General features: G+C 26.8%; 1 protein-coding gene across 2 annotated transcripts in view; it reads left to right on the top strand.

The window, feature by feature from the left end:
* Positions 1 to 2,480: 2,480 nt before the first annotated feature.
* Positions 2,481 to 20,076, top strand: part of LOC142321628 (uncharacterized) — a 35,148-nt gene continuing 17,552 nt past the window's right edge. The window contains exons 1-5 of one of the 2 annotated variants that reach the window (XM_075359879.1): positions 2,481 to 2,632; positions 3,021 to 3,109; positions 5,118 to 5,283; positions 11,465 to 11,691; positions 16,965 to 17,087. In XM_075359879.1, the coding sequence (XP_075215994.1) occupies positions 3,055 to 3,109; positions 5,118 to 5,283; positions 11,465 to 11,691; positions 16,965 to 17,087 (571 nt within the window). In that variant the 5' untranslated portion in view covers positions 2,481 to 2,632; positions 3,021 to 3,054. Of the gene's footprint in view, positions 2,905 to 3,020; positions 3,110 to 5,117; positions 5,284 to 11,464; positions 11,692 to 16,964; positions 17,088 to 20,076 lie in introns of both variants that reach the window. The other variant, XM_075359878.1, reaches the window with a different exon arrangement.

The following is a 20,076-nucleotide window of genomic DNA, read 5'->3' as shown; positions in this document are numbered from 1 at the left end:
AAAAGTTAATTTCTTCTTCACAGTATAGCTTCTGGCGTGAGTAAACTGCTGAGGTTGCTATAGCTGATCTTACTTCTAATATTTTTACTAATTTGGTTGAAGGAAGGAAATCATTTTTTACATATCGTGACCATGCAAAGGCTTTTGATATGATATTATGTGGTTTTTTGATTAAAAGATTATATAAAATTTCTATTTAGGGCAAAGCTTTAGAATGGTTCAGGATGTACTTGGAGAGTCAGAAATAAAAACTTAAAATTTATTATCTGAATAATAATGAATATATCCCTTGTGGATTTTCTCTAGATACTGTGCTAAGCCCTATATTTTTTATCTACATTAATGATGTATGTAAACTTGATTGTCTACAAAAAATTAAATTCATTTGCAGTTGTTACAATTAATTGTGTGAATGGATCATCGTGAGATGCCATCCATCACTTGGCTGAAGGCCAATCTGAGGTGAACATGACTTGATATTAATAAATTAAATCTGAATGTTAAAAAAAAAAAAATTGTTACACGACCTTCTCAATGTGGCCAAATGGTAAAACAGAAAATAAATTTAAGATTAAGAGGTTGCAGAAGTGCTTCTTGTAATTGCTATATAACATTAACAAACTGATAGCTGTAAATACTTAGGAGTCACAATAGATCAATGTCTAAACTAGTCTATTCAATTTAGTTAAGAGAATTGGGTTCTTAATTTATCAATTTGCAAGAATACAAGATTGTACAACAATTAGGATTAAAATAAATTAACATTTAATATAACCCACCTTAAGCACGTTGATAGTTCTCTAGATCTTTCGGCTTACTTGGAAGCCATCATCAGGAGTTAAAATTAATGCATTAAATTCAAAGTTTAAAAATTATAGTTAAAATTTAAAAAGTTATGACTGTCCCAGTCCTACTAGTATATTCAACTATGATTTTTAAACTTTGACTTTAATGCATTAATTTTAACTCCTGATGATGATTTCCAAGTAAGCTGAAAGATCTAGAGAATGTATCAATGTGTTGGTAAGGTGGATTATATTAATTGTTAATTTATTTTATTTTACATATCGGCGGTACCATGTTTGAGAAATTAATTAGGGTTAAGCATATGTTTTATTAAGGTTTAATTCAATCGATTCTGCAGCATGGCATAATTGGATGGCAAGTAACCTTTCTAACCATTATTGAGCCCGTAAATGTTCATACAACAAATTTTATTGGGATTTTCACTATCGCTCATACTTCTTGTTTAACCAAACCAATTAGAAAATTTTACATAAAAATTCAATAATCTATGTAATTAAACAATGAAATTACAAATATTTACCACAAGTGCCAAACAAGCAGGGCCTCTGGTCTGCTGATGCGGCTTAATTGAAATACAACCTCCTAACTAGATAAGGGCATTATGATTTTCTGGTACCAGAATTTTTTTAATTTATTACCTTAAAGCTTATATAATAAACATAGTAATTTTAACTTAAATTCCATTTGAATAAAATTATCTTGACAATAATTCAAATCTGAAGTTTTATTTATCATATATTTACCTAACTATGCTGTGGATGTAAGACAATAATTCTGCACTGACAGGGTTTTCTTTCCTCTTAGGTTATTACTGATTAGTGCTGTTGGTTGTTTCTCTTTTATTACTGTTTAGTTTTATTATCAGCTTCTTTAACATTATAAAAAATGTTACTGATTATTGCAGTATATCTAATATTATAATTTATTCATTAACATAATATGCTGTGGGGCTGGGTACACTACAATAATTATGTGGTCAGGATTATCTTTTCTCTTTGGTTATTCATTTAGATTAGTTATTTTTATTTATTATAGTAATTATTATTATATTTGAAGATTTTATGTGTATTATATTTATCTTTAAAATATTAATTTAGTTATTATTTTTAACTTATTATGATTGTAGATTTGCATTATATTAAACAAGAATATTGTACTGTTACTCCTCTAAATGTCGGTCTCCCCATTTTAGAGAATTCAATTTCTTAACATAATTTATAATTAATTATATCGTGTTATTCGTATTCTTTGTTTATCAATCGAAATAAAAGGATGGATTAAATTTTTTACTCCGCTAAAGACAGGTCGGTAAAATCTAACACCAGTTTTATCATAAAATCGAATTTCGCGCTTTTCCTAGTATGTAAGGTTTTCAACTATCTTTGCATCCTAAAACCAATTATTAATTAAATTTCAGCAAGTGTGACATAACAGTTAACAGGGTAAAGTTACTTGTCATTAAGAGATAAATACGTATAATTCGTTAAACGAATAAATAACTATTATAACATTCAAATGATAGTAAATTATTTTTTAATTATCGTTATTATAAACGATATCTTTTTTCGTAATAATTAATATTATGAATAGTTAGGAGGAATATACAAATTAAATTCCTGGTATATTGTGTTATAAAATAATTTGGGGAAAATGGGCGTAATAAACTAATTCTACATTTCAAACTGATCAGCTGAATGTGTTTTCGTGGTTGGGGTACGTCAGTTTGTTTCCCTAACTAGGCGTTAAATTTTTATGAATTATTTATCATGTTATTAAATGTATTATTTTCTTTTAAAGTTCCTTTTTGTGATAATGATATGCAATAGTAAGTAAACCAGATGCGATTGTCAATCGTTTAGATGGAATTGTGAAATATGTTACTATTTTTTGTCTAACCTGCTTTTAAATAATTTTCTTTGTGATCCTTAATTCTGCTTGTTTATATTTGCGAAGTAAATGATCTCAGTGAAGACATTTTTAGATGTGTGTAAATGTCGTTCCCTGTGTTGTGATAACGTGATTGTACATTGATTTACTTTTTACCTACTATTGCTTGCATATGTAACCGACCTTCGTTATTGTAAAAATGAAAGAAAGGTAACTTTTTACTTTAGTGTAAATACAAAAGTTGTTTTTTTAGTTAGAATTGTGTGCAATAAAAAGCCTGAATTTATTTTTTCTTTTCTATGTAACTGTTGTTTAATATGTTGCAGGTTAGGCAATATTTAGAAAAAATCTCAAGTTAACATGCATTTCTCCATCAGACTTAGTCGATGTTTTTCATATTTACTACTTTTTACTTGTAAGTAACAGAAGTAGTTTTATGCATGTTATTGTTAAACTTTATCTTTCATATTATTATTTTAGCCAATCTTATTTGAATTTGTCAGTAAATAAATCTTATTTAGACCAATTAATAATTATACAGTAAATAAATCTCTTTAGAATTGGTTCATGTATTCACATTAAAAACATTACAAAAAAGATTTTCAGTAATGTAGAAAGGAGAGATAAGGTAAACATATTTTGATCCGAAGGAGTTCAACAATGAAATACGAAAAAATGTTACTCAGTGTATGAGGAATACAAAAGGCAAAATTTCAGTAGTTTAAAGTTCAGTTTTTCTATTCAGGGTGTTTGTGTTGTATTAAATCTTATAACTAAATTTAACCATTTTTCTGCATGTTAAAGTCACAGCTGATAAGTATCTTGAAATTCTAATGAATCAAGTTGTTCCACAGTTACAACAATTGTTTAATTCACAGGACCTTTATTTCAACAAGTTAAGGCCCCTCCACATTATTCAAGAGCAATCTGTGAGAATTTCAATAAAATATTTCTTGGAAAATGGATTGGCCAAAAATAGCCAGTCAATTGATTGGTCAGCATATTCACCTGACTAACCCAATCTATATTTTCTTTTGGGGATAACTCAAGGACAAAGTTTATAGTTGAAAACTACAAAGTATTGGTGATTTGAAAAATTATATCAGATGCAATTGAAGAAATTAATACACAAAGATACTTGTGCAGAAGTGTTTGTCGAAGCATGAAAGGTAGACTTCAAAGCTGTATAAATTGTGATGGACAGCAGTTTGAGCGCCTGCATTGATAAAATCTTCAGTTCTTTCGTATTCTATTATATACTATAAAATTTAATTTTAAGTGTAATGACTATTAAAATTGAATTGTATTAGTAAATTATAATTGTATATGTTATCATTACTGTCCACCTATTTAAATACATCTTTTCACCTCGTATTTAAATTAAAAAAAAAAATAATATAAGGGATGATGCAGTTTAACACGTGTGTGAAGATTGGAAAATGAGGATTTGCAAATTACTAGTGTTAGTAGAAAGTTATTACAAGTTACAGAAAAATCATATGCTTTCATAAATGTTGATCATTGATTTTAATCTTGTTATTATTATTTTTAAATTTATTGCCTTGAAAATAATAATAACTAGTACTTATTATTTGTTGGCTACCATTAATTTAATATTAGTAAGAATTCTTTGAAACAAACTCTTTGCCATGTATGTTGTATAGAGGCTGCTATCATAATTATCATTAACTACTGATTTTTTTTTCATTATTTGTTATTAAGAGGAACTGCAATAGAAAATTGTATATTTTTTTACAGTGGGATAATATTTTGAAATTTTCAGATCCTGGTCCTTTCTCAAGACTTGGAAAAGTGTTTGAATTATTAATCTCACAAACCATATATTATATGTGTTTTCTTATTCATATTAATGTAATTCTTTTTTTTTTACCTTTTTGTGGTAATTTTAAAATTGTAATAATTATAATTTGTTTTACAAACAAATTAACTATTTAATGTTATAATTTTAGAGCCTATAATCTGTATAATTTTTAATCTTCTTTCCAATTAGTTTTATTTGATGGCCCATTTTTTGAGTTTCAAACAGCTTTGTTTTTCAGTTGAACAGGAGTAAAGAAGTCTTACAACCCAAAATATTCCTGTTTTTCATATAATTATTAATTTGTAATTTTATGTTCAAAAAGCATGGTATATAGTGATTAGTTGTTTTTCCAAACTGAATAGTCAATATTCATTATATAACAAATCTCAATTAAGGTTGTTCATTTAATATCTTTTTTATGTAAATCCATGTATCCAGTCTGCAGCTTTAGTAACTCAAACAAACAGTTATTTATTTGTAGTAGATTGTCCAAACACATTATCCCTTCCATATTGAAGTTATCAGTGCACCAATTGATAAGAGTGTGGTTGTGATAGGAAGTTGAAAAATTACATTATATATATATTTTTTTTTATTACAGTATCTGTGAATAAGTCTTGGAGTAAATCACATAACACTTTATGTGAAGATGTGCATTTAATTGCATCAAAGGGAACTATAACCAGTCCTCATTTTCCTGGTCTTAACCATGATATTATTTGTTCATGGTACATACTTTCGCCTCCTCAGACTACATTGAAAATACAGTAAGTATAGCTTTATTATTATTATTTGCTTAATTAATAAATAAGATTTATTGTTATAAAAATACATTTATACTTACGTAGTGTTTGATATATAATTGGTCCCAATCATAAAAAAAAAAGAAATAAGTAAAACGTAGGCAGGAGTAACATAACATCTCATATTAGCATTTTCAGATGAAAGACTATTGCAAACGTAAATTTATTCAAGCTGACTTAATAAAAACATAAACTTGATGATTTTTTTATATTTGTTTGAATAATCCTTTGTACCTCATGTGCAGTATTGAGCTCTTGCTTATAATTATTCCTTTTTAATATTTCCATTGGTAAAAGGCATACTAATGCATTCTTTTGTGAAACAGTCTTGAAAGCAAGCAAAGGGTTCACAAGATCTATCACATGGTGCTGTTGGAGACAAAAATTTGTTTTTCATTAATTGAAATAAATGTTCTTAAAAATTGGAACACGTACTTGGTCGTTCATTATTTATAAAATATTGGATAGACAATTCAGTTACCATTAGTTGCACATTGCACCTTGATTTTTTCATCATAAAACAGTTTGTGTTACTCTTAATTATTATTTTTTGAGTGGAATACCAGTAAGGTGGGAAGAATTTGCTTTAAGTATATAGACTACATATGTATAATGTCTTTTATTCACTCACACTCTCTGTCATACAGTAAAAAGAGAGTTATGTATATATGTGTTTCATGCAAGTTTCTACTTTGTGAACAATAGCATATGCCGAGGAATTTGGTAACAGTATGCCCAGTTCAAGGGTAGTTGTGGCTTGTTATGTTAGCTGCCAGTGAGGATGCAAGGTTCCCTTCCAGAAAAATCTAGTGTTAATTTTTTTAAATGTAGAGTAAGTAATATGTTTTATTATTAGTCATTTACTGAGAAAGCAAAGCCATTGGTGAAAGTTGGGTTCTATGTTTTATTTATTACATTACATTCACTTACGAAGGTTGTTATTTACATGATTAATTTACATACTTAACTTTACAAATGTATGTGAGTCCAGTATGAAAATATAAGGATATAATTATTTTTGTATTAACCTACTTGATCCACTAAATAAGACTTTTGTAATTTCATAAATTATCATTTAAGTTAAATACTAATTTCAATTTATCAAACCAGTTTTGAATCTCTTTAGATAAAATTTATTTTAGTTGTTTTCATATATATATATATATATATATATATATATATATATATAATTTAGCATCCTAGCAGTATATATTAATTATTATTAATAATAAACAACATTTAAAAACCATTGCTTCTTTTTCTTTTAAAAATTTTCACATTATCGCTTTCGTACTACTTCATCATATGCATAAAATTTAAGAATTTTAAAAAGATGGATGTTATTTCTTCTTAGTCAGATTGTTGAATGGTAATTTGAATAAATTTTCATTGATAATACTATATTCTGCTATCTATTGGATGAATTTATAATTATATGAATTCTACTATTTGCTGATACCATTCATCAAATTCAAACTTCACACACTTACTCATTTATATTATTAACGTCACTGTTTTTTATTATAAGCATTTTTTCAACAGACTGTGTTTTTAATTAATTATTAATTTCTAATACTTTTTTGCCCTGCAAATTTTAAAATATGTATTTGTTGCATTTTATGTGATCTGTGTAGTTTGATTTTTGTTTATTATATTTAAATGCTTGTAAGTGTACCTTAAATCTTCTTTAAATGTTCTATTTGACATATCTAAATAGAATTTATTACAATCCTTATTACTATAATTAATTCTATGTACACCTGGTTTATCATAAATGTTTTTATTATCTTATTCATTATTAATAAGCTTTTTAATTTCTTGTTAATAGTTTCATGAGCTATTTTATAAAAGTTTATGAGATGCTTTTTGAAAAAGTGAAATGCATTATTATTATTATATGTTACAGTACAATAACGTAAAATTTATAGAATAATTTTTGTACAAAAAAATGCTAATAAGTTGAGCAGTAAATTCAATAAATTAAAAATAAATAATAAAGATAAATATATAGGAACTAATCATCAATTTGGTAAATCATTTTTAAGTTTAATGTATATTAATCTTGACAATAATGATAATCCAATTTTAAAATTAAGATTAAAATGGTTTAATCGTAATTAATTTTAAAATAGTTACAAAACTATTTAAAAAACTACAAAACTTATATTGAAAATAATATAATGGAAAAAGATTACTTTTTCAAAATTCCAAAAAAAAAAAAAATTAATATATACAATAATATTATACATAATAACACAGTGGAATTCATATAACTCGAATATTCAAGGGAATAAAGAAAAATTTTGACGGGAATGGAGAAAAATTTGAGTTAGAGAAATGTACATGTTACGAAATTACTACTTGCTGTAAATTCAGTCATGTAAAATGTACAGCACTATTTAAGAAAATACTGCATTATTTGCAGTCTTATATCAGCACTATTATTACATGACATGATTCAGCATTATAAATACAGTATACATTATGTACTCTTAGTTAGTACGTATATATAGTATGTACGTAATTAATAAGTTAACGTAACTTACCTAACTTACCTGAAGAGAATTCTATTACTGCAGAAGACACTAAACAAAATGTAGGCTAATAAATACACATGAAAATGCTGTACATTAATCACATTTTGTCCCACCACTGATATAGGGTAATGATAAGGCTAATACTTATTATTAATAGTAAAAAATATCATTGTATATATTGTATATAAAAAACGGTTCAGTTTTAAATTCAAGGTTTCTATTTTTAAAAGTTTTTCGAATAAAATAAAAACAATATTAAAATTATACAAAATGAAATAAAAAGTGAAGAATAATTTGGCTGTTTCATAAAATAACTGAATTTAATTAAAATCAATTAAAAAAATTGTTGATAGTTGTCTGACATTTCTTCTGATGCAGTTTAGTTAACCATTTTTCTATATTTGCTACTGTGGAAAAAACTGATTCTGGTACATCATCTTTTGAGTCAACGAATCGTCGAACAGACTCAATGTTATCTGTAACTTCCATTAAAGTTGGGGGCAGTACACAGGGTAGTTCATCATTGTCGTTATCCGAATCAGTCTCTATGGTGTCATTCTCATTTGCTTTTGTGTTAATCGTATTGATTACAATATCTTTGTCAGTAGGTATTTGGCTATTACCAAATCTTTGTCTATAGAAACATAATCCCGAGAAGTTACATCACTGGGTACTTGCAAAACATCGGTAACTGACTACCATTCATTGTCATCGTCATCATCACCATTATTGTTGCTAGAACAAAGGTTTTCACTGCTAGTCAGTATAATCTAGTAAAATTGATGTAAAAATCATTATTAGGAAATAAGATCACCCTTTTTTACAATAGCAAACAAACCCAAACAGACATATGAAAACTATGCATACAAGCTAAGACAGTTATAAAGATATATTGACCAATACTTCTTCCAACAAACCAGTTCCGGTGAATACTGACGCGTGATGTATAAGATTTCACTTCCCTCTTTACTGTATGTTGATTCATCCTTTTTTATTATCGCCTAGTACAGGAAGTGAATCATTCTTGTTTCAAATTTTGAACTGAAAATAAGATCGTTATTATAGGCCTAATGTTAAACTTTTCTTCTTGTTTTGTTTAGCCTCCGCAACCACCACAAGTTATTACTTAAGAGGATGAATGAGAATGTTGTGTGAATGTAAATGAAGTGTAGTCTTGTACATTCTCAGGTAGACCATCTCTAAGATGTGTGGTTAATTGAAACCCAACCACCAAAGAACAATGAATGGTATTCATGGTCTAAATAATGTTAAACTTGGTTTATTTATTTTATTCTTTGTAATAAACTAATCAGATTTTTACTTTGACTTATAGGATTTTTGTTTGAGTTAAAGGAATTATATTTCCATATAAGGTAATACGACCAAGAATTAGATAAATTTTGAGTTGTAGAAACTTTTGAGTTATAGGAGTTTGACTGTAGTTTTAAAACATAATATTAATAATACAAAAAATAATAAAGATAAAAATAACTTAAATTCAAAAATTTACCAAACAAAATTAAAGAAAATAATTGCTATAATAGTAAAAACTGATGAAATGAATGTTCCTTTTATTATACGTAATAAAAAATTACTCATTCTTAATAAACAATAACTATAAAAAATTAAATAGTAATCCAACTAATAAACTAAATGCAAAACTTAAAACATTGAATAATTGTAGTGAATTAATAAAAAATAGAAACATGTATATTAACAACAATCATTAGACCTAAATTTTCTGGTTTATAAAAGTCCATACAGAAAATTTTCCTATCGGACCACTATCAGTAATATAAATACAACTTTTTATAAAACTTCCAAATTTCTATCAACTTCTTTAAGCATAACATTAAACTTAATAACATGTACATCAAAAATAGTTTTGAAGTTATAAAAAAATTAAAATTGAATAACAATGGCATTAGTTTCATACTATACAAACAATATATATACAAAAATTCCAGTAAAAGAATCTTAAATATTATTAAAAAAATTATTATATAAAAATAAAATAAACATTTCTATAATAAATCAAATAATATTAGTATTGAAAATCACCCTAGCTGTAATTATTGTACTTGTAACAATGAATTTTACTTATAGGAAGAAGGTTTACAAATGGGATCCCCATTAAGTAATATTTTATCAGAAATTTTTTTTCAGAATATGGAAGAAATTATTATACTTTGTGTTTGCTGCAATCCTTCAAGCATCTACCTTTGCAACTACAGTTAAAATTTTTTACTAAATTTTCAGGAATTATATATAATAATGTCCTTTCTTAAGAATTGATGCTAAGATATTTTGTTGTTCTATTCCTAATTTTGAAGATGAAAATCACTCAAACGTCATAGCTAATACTGGCACTAAATATAGATACAACTTTGTTCACAAACAGTGTTCAGTAGTTGGTTACAAAGCCTTGTTATCTTTATTACATTCTTAATCTTGTAAGGTTTTGTCATAAAAATATATCATTACAAATTCAACAAATGATACTGTTGGAAAAATGGTCAAGAATAGGTGGATCGCATCACAGAACCTCTTACTTTGCAAAAGAGTAAAAATCAAACCATAGATTTTCTTCATTGTCTTAAATTTGTTAGTATTTTTTACTTCTTGGAAAACAAATATTTTAAAGCAAAATTGTTAAAAATGATTATTTTTAGCAGTTTTTGACTTTTCTTGAACTTCTTCACCTTCTTCCACCAGATTGGTGGAAGATCAAACATGATTCTTCTACAAGTTCCAAACAACACATCACAAATAAAAATCATATTTAAAGACAACTTTATGAAACCCCAACTTTTACATTTGATTGTTATTAAACTGTTGGATGAAGTTGACTTCTAAGAAATTTTGTTATGTATTTCTCTAATGGTACTGAAATTCTTTGGACACAATTTACAAAACAAAATTGTTTATTTTTTATACATTCTGTTATTTTTTTTTTTTAAAATGGGTCCCAAATTGAATCTTGGATAGTTTCCTAAAACGTTGCTATAAAATCTAGAAAATTGAAATAAAAAAAATTAGATTTATAAATTTATTAATTAAATTGTTCATAAACAAACAGTCCTTTATAAAAATCTTTTTTTTAAGAATTTAACCCTGAGAAACTTATTTAAATAAAATTAGTTATTGATTTTTTAATTAAAAAATTTATAACAACCATTTATGCCCCACCACTTTGTTCCAAGTATTTTATTATAACCTGATTTTCCTTGGAGCAGAAACTAAGATGAAATTGTTAATTAGTTTAATTTGAAAACAGTACATTTCTGGACTTATGTTATATGGATGTATTCTTTTATTTCATCTACAGTACATGTAATGAAGTTATTTCTGTTTTTCATGAGACATCTGTTTTTTTATTTTGGTAAAGTTGAAGAATTTAATTTTACACAAAGTATTATTTTACATTTTAAACAAAGTAATTTGAATATGAAATTATGTCTTAATCCTTTTATTATTCATTTCTTACTTATGAAATTGTATTTACAGACTGCTTTAAATCTTTTCAATAAATAGAAGTGTTTTGTAAATGATGATTAATGAAAAAATTAAACTAAAGATGTTTTTCATTTTTGTATCTTTTTTTATAGTATTTGGGATTTTGACATTCCGGATGATCCTGGTTGTCAGAACCCACCATGTTGCCATTATAATTGGGTAAAATTACCAGTTAGTGGCAAACCTGGTAATTATCAAAAAGTATGTGGCAACATATCACAGTCGGTGATAAGTGTCTCACAAAGTCGTACAGACATTGAATTATACTATCATCCTCAGAAACAGATTGGACGAGGATTTCGACTAACTTACAGTATTGGTAAGATTTCATTTACTTTCTACTTTATGTTATGTGACTTTTTGTTAACCACAGCTGGTAGCAAAGTTATTAATAGGTATTACAAGTATTTTTTTGAAAAATGTAGAAAGTATATAATATATATAATTTTTTGAATTTATACCAATGCCTAATTGACATTATTTTGTTATGTGTATATCCTTTTGTTTTATTATTTTGTTTTATTATTCATACATCAAGTAACAAATAATACCAAAATATAATAAACCAACATGAAGGTAATACACTAAAGTATTTGATGTATTAGCCAGTGGTTGTTGAAAAATAATAAAATTTAAATTCTAGTCACTACGTTTCTTCTGCACAGTATACATTTTCAGTTGTTAATATCTTTTATTTTCATGAGGGGATGTTCAACTGCCAAATTTTGACACACATGTAACAAATTAATGGAGAAGATTCTTAATTGTTATATTTATTTTATTTTTTCAGATGTGAGGATGTTATTTATTGGAAAGGTTAATGTGAATGTTTGGTACATTACCACCCAACTTTTGAGTAGCTTCCCCTATCTTTTTAGCAGTATAGGTGTGGGCATTATTTTGCAGAAGTACCCCTTTTGAGAGAGAACCAGGATGTTTCCTCCTTATTGCAGGTTTCTCTTTCTTTTCTTGTGTGTCAAAATAGTACTCACTGTTGATTGTACATTGTTCTAAAAAATAATCATAATAAATTAAATCTTATCCCAAAAAACTGTTAGCATCACTTTGTTGTAGAATTTTAATTTTGTTCCTGGCAGATGAACTCAGATGTTTAATAATATTTTTATGTTTAAATTTAAATATATGTAATTCAACTTAATCCACCCAACTACAGATATAAGACAACTCTTCTTACCTTATCTGTATATTTACATAATTTTTCATGAAACTTTTATGGAATCCCGCATCATAAGTTGGTATAATATTTATAAAATTACACATTAAACATAAAATTAAGGATTTAATAGAGTAAAATTGCTTTAGGATGGCATGATATAACATGTATCCTAGCATATTTATTGATAAAACAATTCATATAGTAAGAAATAAATTAATAAGTAATCATGAAGACCCTAAATTTATTGATAACATCATCACTACTATAAGGAATATATGTCAACAAAGACAAGTGTTATACACAGGAAAATTCTTTGCCTATAGGATTTACCTTGTCAGCTATTATGTACACTCAAGATTTTGAGAATAAAATAGTTTATGGCATTATTCATACAGGACTTGTTATGTTGATGTTTTCGTTGTTTATGATCTGTTTATAAATAGTGAACACATCATAATTTTAAATAAACTTAATTCATATTATAATGATTTAAAATTTACTTTTGAAATAGATGTAAACAAAAGAATAAATTTTCTAGATGTTAGCATTGAAATTAACAAAAATAATCAAATTGTAACTTCGGTATGCAGGAAACCTGTAGCCAATAAAATAAAAATTCATAGAAAATCAAATTATCCTTGTTCTCATAAAATTAACATATATACAAATATGATTAACAAAGTTATCCGTTATACACAAAATAATAAAGAAAAATTAAACAAAAAAATAAGTATCATAAAAGAAATTTCAATTCAAAATGGATGTCTTGTTAATTGATAATATATATATAAAAAACAAACATCAAAACTTAACAGTGCAATAACTTTAAAACCATTACATAACACACAGGAGATTGATAACGTTTACTTAAAATATTCATACAATAACAGTATTGTTGAAAATATAACCAAAGTTTATGACAAAGATAAATTTAAATCTGCGTATAAAACTAACAACCACATAATTAAATACTTTAAAAACAATAAAAATAGTGATTTATACAATTTATGTGGGGTTTATTTGATAAAATGTAATTATTATGAGGACAATTATATAGGTAAAATCAATAGATCATTTAAAGCCAGATTTTATGAACATTTTAGGCATTATAAAAATAAAAAATTGGGCTTCTCTAATGTTGCAGATCACCTTATAAACAATAAATATTCCATTTCTGATGTTAATACTAATTTAGAAATATTAGTAATTATAAAAGGAAACAAATAGAAATCTAGATATTTTAGAAAAATATTATATATATAAATATAAACAGAGATTCAACTTTATCAACTTACAGACAGATTTTGAAGGAGACACACTCATAAAAGTTGCAATAGATAGCACCATCTTCACAGATATTACATAAAATATTTATTGAAATAGTGCAGTACTGTAGTGTTTGGCTAGTCATATACATGTTATTAAATGTTTTTATTTTATGACTTCATATACTTTTGTATATGTAATCACAATTTTAATCTTTTAATTATTTAATTTTATGTTTAATATGTAATTTTATAAATATCGTGCACGATTGGTGATTTGGGATTTCGCAAAAGTACTTTTGTTAAAAGTTGTATAAATACACAAATATATTTATTTTATTAGATCAATCAAAGTATAGAATAAATAAAGTAGGATGACTTAACTTATTCCACTGTATATGCAGGAGCGCTTTCGCGATTTACTCGCATCATCAGCTGTATTATATATTCATCTGAAATTACATTACCAACTTCATAAACAGAGAACATTACATTATAAATTTCATAAATATGAAAAATTAATTAAAATTAACATTAAAAATTAAATTAAAATGTAAAAATATGACATCAAGGCATAAAATCAGATTAAAATTAAAAATTAAAAATTCAAACTAAAATCAAATAAAAATAATTTTAAGTAAAGCAATTATGCATGTTGTCCATTTAACTAAACTTACTTTAAATTTGATTTTATGCCTTGACGTCATATTTTTACATTTTAATTTAATTTTTAATGTTAGTTTTAATTAAATTTTCATATTTTTAAATTTTGTTTTAATTTAACTAAATAAAAATTTAAAATAAAAATATTAAAGGTTTTAAATTTTAAATAAAATAAATAAATGCATGATATGCTATTATATTTTACAAAGTTTGTAATGTAATTTGAGATTAATATATAATGTTGCTGATGATGCGAGTAATCTCAAAAGCATTCCTGCATATATAGTGGAATAAGGTAAGTCAAGTCATCCTACTTTATTTATTCTATACTTTGGTTGATCTAATAAAATAAATGAATATATTTGTATATAGTACAGAGGAGTATGATTCTTAAAAGAATTGATTTAAAAAAAATAAATATCCAAGTAAGTTTAAGAGTTGTCATATCTGTACTTGGGTGGATTAAGTTGAATTATATTTGAGGTCTATAATAAAGTAATGAGACTGATTCAGAAAAACTTTTTATTTACAATCCAATTATACATGGACTTTTATCACCTTCGAAATAGTTCCCTTGAGAAGTCATGCAATGCTTCAAACGGTTTTTCCACTCTTCATAGCCGTGTTGGAACTCCGAAACCAGAATATCCTTCAGATGGTCGGTTACATTTTTTTAATGTTTTCTGCTGTTTCAAAATGGTGTCCTTTGAAGTGTTGTTGTTTTAAAGTTGGGTACAGGAAAAAGTCAGGGACTCAAGTCAGGTGAATAAGGTGGTTGAGCAACTACAGGAATGTTTTTATTTGTCAAAAACTCATTAACTGAGAGCAGTGTAACAAGATGCATTATCATGATGCAGCATTCAGTTGTCTTTGATGGCTGGTCTCATGTGAGCAACTCTTTTCCGCAATCTTTCAAGAATTTCTCGGTTAACATATTGATTGACAGTATGTCCTGTAGGCAAAAACTCCTTATGTACAATGCCATTATTATCGAAGAAACAAATTAGCATGGTTTTGATTTTTGATTTGCTCATTTTTGATTTTTTGGGATGTGGTGAATTTAAAGTATGCCACTCGTAGCTCGGGTATTTTGTTTGTATCAAATATCCAGGATTCATCACCAGTAATAACATTTTTTTAGAAAATCAATATCATTATCAGTTTCAATTTGCCCTAGAAGATCGCGGGATACTTCCACCCTGTTGCTTTTCTGTTCAACAGTGAAGTTTTTGGGACCAATTTTGCACAAACTTTTTTCATGTCCATATCATTTGTCAAAATTTGATGGACTGTGGTATGGTTCAAATTAAATTGTTGTGCAATCATTCTAACAATTAATCACTGGGTTGTACCATATCAAGTCTCTGATTTTGCTCAACATTGTTGTCACTTTTTGATATTAATGGTCTTCCAGAGCGTGGGTCGTCTGCAACTGTTCCCAGCCATTTGAAAATGCTTTAAACCGCTTAAAAACTTGGGCTCATGACAGAGCGTCATCTCCATATGCTCTTTTCAGTTTTGAAGATGTTTCAGTTGCATTCTCACCCAGTTTAACACAAAACTTGATTGCACAAGGTTGCTCATAATTAGTATCACTCATTTTTTTAACGCACAACAAAAACTTGTTTCTCAAAAAGTTTGTTACATCTCTTGTGGCAACAATAGACTGAAAGTATTAATATATATATATCAGCTGTTCGTATAACCATATGTTTACTAGTACTTTATAGTGTTGCCACTTTGGCTGCCAAAAAAAAAAAAATAGCCTCATTACTTTATTTACAAACCTCGTATATTTAAATTTATATTATTAGCGCAGAGGTTATATGGGTCTTAAAAGGATTGATTTTAGGAAAATAACTTTGATGTTTATCTTTGTGATTTTGAGTTCCTTTTGGAACCCACCTTAAACACAGTGTGCAGTAATTCAGCTTTTCATGGATACTGGAATGGACTATACTGATAGTTAGATTACAACAAATTTCAACAATTTCCCAAATTTTTATGTGCATATCCTTACAATTAAGATCACTAATATGATTTTTCAAAGCATCAGCAACTTTCACCGGTCTTCTGGTACAATGAAAGTTGGTGACACTTGATTGCCCAATTTAAACTGTTCAATATTATAAAAATTCTCATGGTTAATATACTTTTTGTCATACTTAATCCATACCATACTGTTTAGCATCCATGAGTGAATTTTATCTGGTTTTATATCACCAGAAAATAAAAATATTTTCAGTGCTGTTTTTTCACAGTGCATGTTTCAAACAGAGCGATATTTTGAAATAAACAAAAAGTTTGTAATAAAGGAAATCAATTTCAAACAACTATTATTTTCTATGTCAGGGGTGCTAACTTGAATGACAGACAGTTTCATTTTATTACATACAGTTTGCTGCCTTTGTCAACTTATTTCAATTTACTATAGTTTATTAATTAGTTTTAGAGTAAATTATTATATAATTTATTATTTTATTTTAGAAATGGAAAGTACATGTGAAGATAATCAGTTTCATTGTAGAAATAATACATGTTTACCTATGTCTATGAAATGTGATGGTATACCTCAGTGTGCAGATGGTGATGATGAGTTTAAATGCAGAGGTGAGAATTTCTTTTCCATATTTTGAATTCTTATTTTGTTTTTACTCTCAGGTATCAAGGGAGTTTTATGTTACTCTTCAGTCATATGGATTGTTCTAAAAGTGATGTAAATTGGTAAATATCATATATTTTCACGTAAAATCTTAAAGCTTATATGGTGAATAAGTTAGTCATCAAAAGAAATTAAAAAAGTGTTGCTTTGTTACTTTTATTATAATTCAGGATATTGAATGTTTTTTCACCTGTATATATTTTGATTTGAAATTTAGGAATTAACCAGTACTGCCTGTCATTGTACGATAATTAGGTTGCAGTATAAAGTGTATTTGATCCAATCTGCTGGGTTAGTACACGAACAACTTATTCACATATTGTCATGTTATAGTTGACAAAAATGTAATCAGGATTTAATTAAACAAAAACTTATTATTTTAATGTACCTCCATCATTTATAGTTTTTTTTTTATTGTAACTGTTTTTTATTCTTTAGTTTTAGTTTTTTATTCTTTATTGTAACTGTACAGTGTAATATAATGAAATCATTTTACTACTTATTGAATAATCTTCTAGCTAACTGATGATATATCATTGATTTTTATATTGCTAAAAAGCCCAGATCATTTATCACCAGCCTATATAGTTAAGTACTTGCTGACCATATTTATCAATTCACATATGTGGTTATTTGGTGTTACTTTTTTAATAATGTAATGTTATAATGTTTTAAATTTTTTTTAAATATTCTCTGAATTTTTACTGAAAGAGATATATATATTAATAAAAACATTTTAGTTGGTGACGATCAGACAACATTGCACATGCCAACTGTGTCATGATTGTGTTTTTTATTTTTTTATTTGTGAATAGTCATGGTATATAACTTTTATGGTTAATTTTTTGTTCTTTTTGTTTTTATTACATTTTACTTTTAAATTACATAAATTAACATTGAGCAAATAGTAATTTTTATCTTATTAAGATAAGTGGTATTAAAAAAATCACTAAGCTAAGTGATTTGGAAGAAGAATTTGGTTCAGAAGTTTCAAATTTTAATTGTAGTAGTGTTAGATAGAAATTTTCAAATTTATTGTTAGATATTCCTTCTTAACAATCCTAATATATTGTATATAATCCTTATATATGTATAATAATCCTAATATTTAATGTTAACGTCGTATCAAGTACAAATCTCATCTGAAGGTAGGACACTGATAATGAAATGGTGTAAAGGTTAGAATAGATATTGTAGGTAAGCCTTTAATAATAAATAGACAAGAGCTAATTGATTGAGAAGATTTTGATTCTGAAAATAATGATATAGTTGTAACAATAATTGTACAAAAATTAATGTTTACACTATTCCTCAGTTCACATAGTTCTTCATTTTTATAATCATCAGGTCTAAAACATTGTCCATATTCTAAATTATCAGTAATAGCCTACTGTAATTTTTCTTTTTTCAATATACTTGGTGTACAGTATTGAAATGCAAAAAATATTCCCTGTAAAAAAAAAATCTTATCTCCTAGTATGGTTCCTGTTTTAGTAACAGTAGTAAAAGGTGTTGTAGATATATTAAACATGGTTTTGAATCAAGTTTTCAATAAAGTCTTAGTCGTCTGCCAACCCCCATCAAAGTCCTGGTTCAGAGAAATGTTTTTTAAAAGTAGATTTCAAATATTGATAAACCTCTGTCATATAATTGATGACAAATAATAAATAGCAGTGAATCAGATTATGTCTGTAGAGTAAATTTCAACCATAAAACAATGTGTATATTATCTCAATTTTTTTTTGTCTTCAGTCATTTGAATGGTTTGATCCAGCTCTCCAAGATTTCCTACCTAGTGCTAGTCGTTTCATTTCAGTATACCCCCTACATCCTTTATCCCTAACAATTTGTTTTACATATTCCCAATGTTTGCCTACCTGCACAATTTTTTCCTTCTACCTGTCCCTCCAATATTAAAGCGATTATTCCAGGATGCCATAATATGTGGCCTATAAGTCTGTCTCTTCTTTTAACTGTATTTTTCCAAAACCTTTTTTCTTCATCAGTTTGCCGTAACACCTCTTCATTTGTCACTTTATCCACCCATCTGATTTTTAACATTCTCCTGTAGCACCACATCTCAAAACCTTCTTATATTTTCTTCTTAGGTACTCCGATCATCCAAGTTTCACTTCCATATAAAGCTACGCTCCAAACATATACTTTCAAAAATCTTTTCCTGATGTTTAAATTAATTTTTGATGTAAACAAATTATATTTCTGACTGAAGGCTCATTTCACCTGTGCTGGTCTGTATTTTATATTGCTCCTGCTTCATCCATCTTTAGTAATTCTACTTCCCAAATAACAAAATTCTTCTTCCTCCATAATCTTTTCTTCTCCTATTTTCACATTCAGTGGTCCATCTTTGTTATTTCTACTACATTTCATTACTTTTGTTTTGTTCTTGTTTATTTTCATGCGGTATTTCTTGCATAGTAATTCATCCATGCCGTTCATTGTTTCTTCTAAATCTTTTTTACTCTCAACTAGAATTACTATACCATCAGTAAATCATAGCATCTTTATGTTTACTGTTACTCTGGATCTAAATTTTTCTTTAACATCATTAACTGCTATATAAAGATTAAAAAGTAACGGGGATAGGGAACATCCTTTTTGGACTGCCTTTTTTATTATGGCTTCTTTCTTATGTTCTTCAATTATTACTGTTGCTGTTTGGTTCCTATAAATGTTAGGAATTGTTCTTCTATCTCTGTATTTGAACCTAGTTTTTTAAAATGCTGAACATTTTATTCCAGTCTATGTTATCGAACGCTTTTTCCAGTTCTATAAATGCCAAGTATGTTGGTTTGTTTTCCTTTAATTCTCTCTACTATTATTCTGAGCACTAAAATTGCTAAATTACTAAATTATACTTTGTGCAAAACTCTATAAGTCGGTACCCTCTTTCATTTCTTTTTCCCAGCCCGTATT

Source organism: Lycorma delicatula, chromosome 3 (assembly GCF_047948215.1).
Source record: "Lycorma delicatula isolate Av1 chromosome 3, ASM4794821v1, whole genome shotgun sequence".
NCBI lineage: Eukaryota > Metazoa > Arthropoda > Insecta > Hemiptera > Fulgoridae > Lycorma > Lycorma delicatula.
The sequence above is the reverse complement of the archived record's forward strand: the minus strand, read 5'-3'. Positions and strand labels throughout refer to the sequence as shown.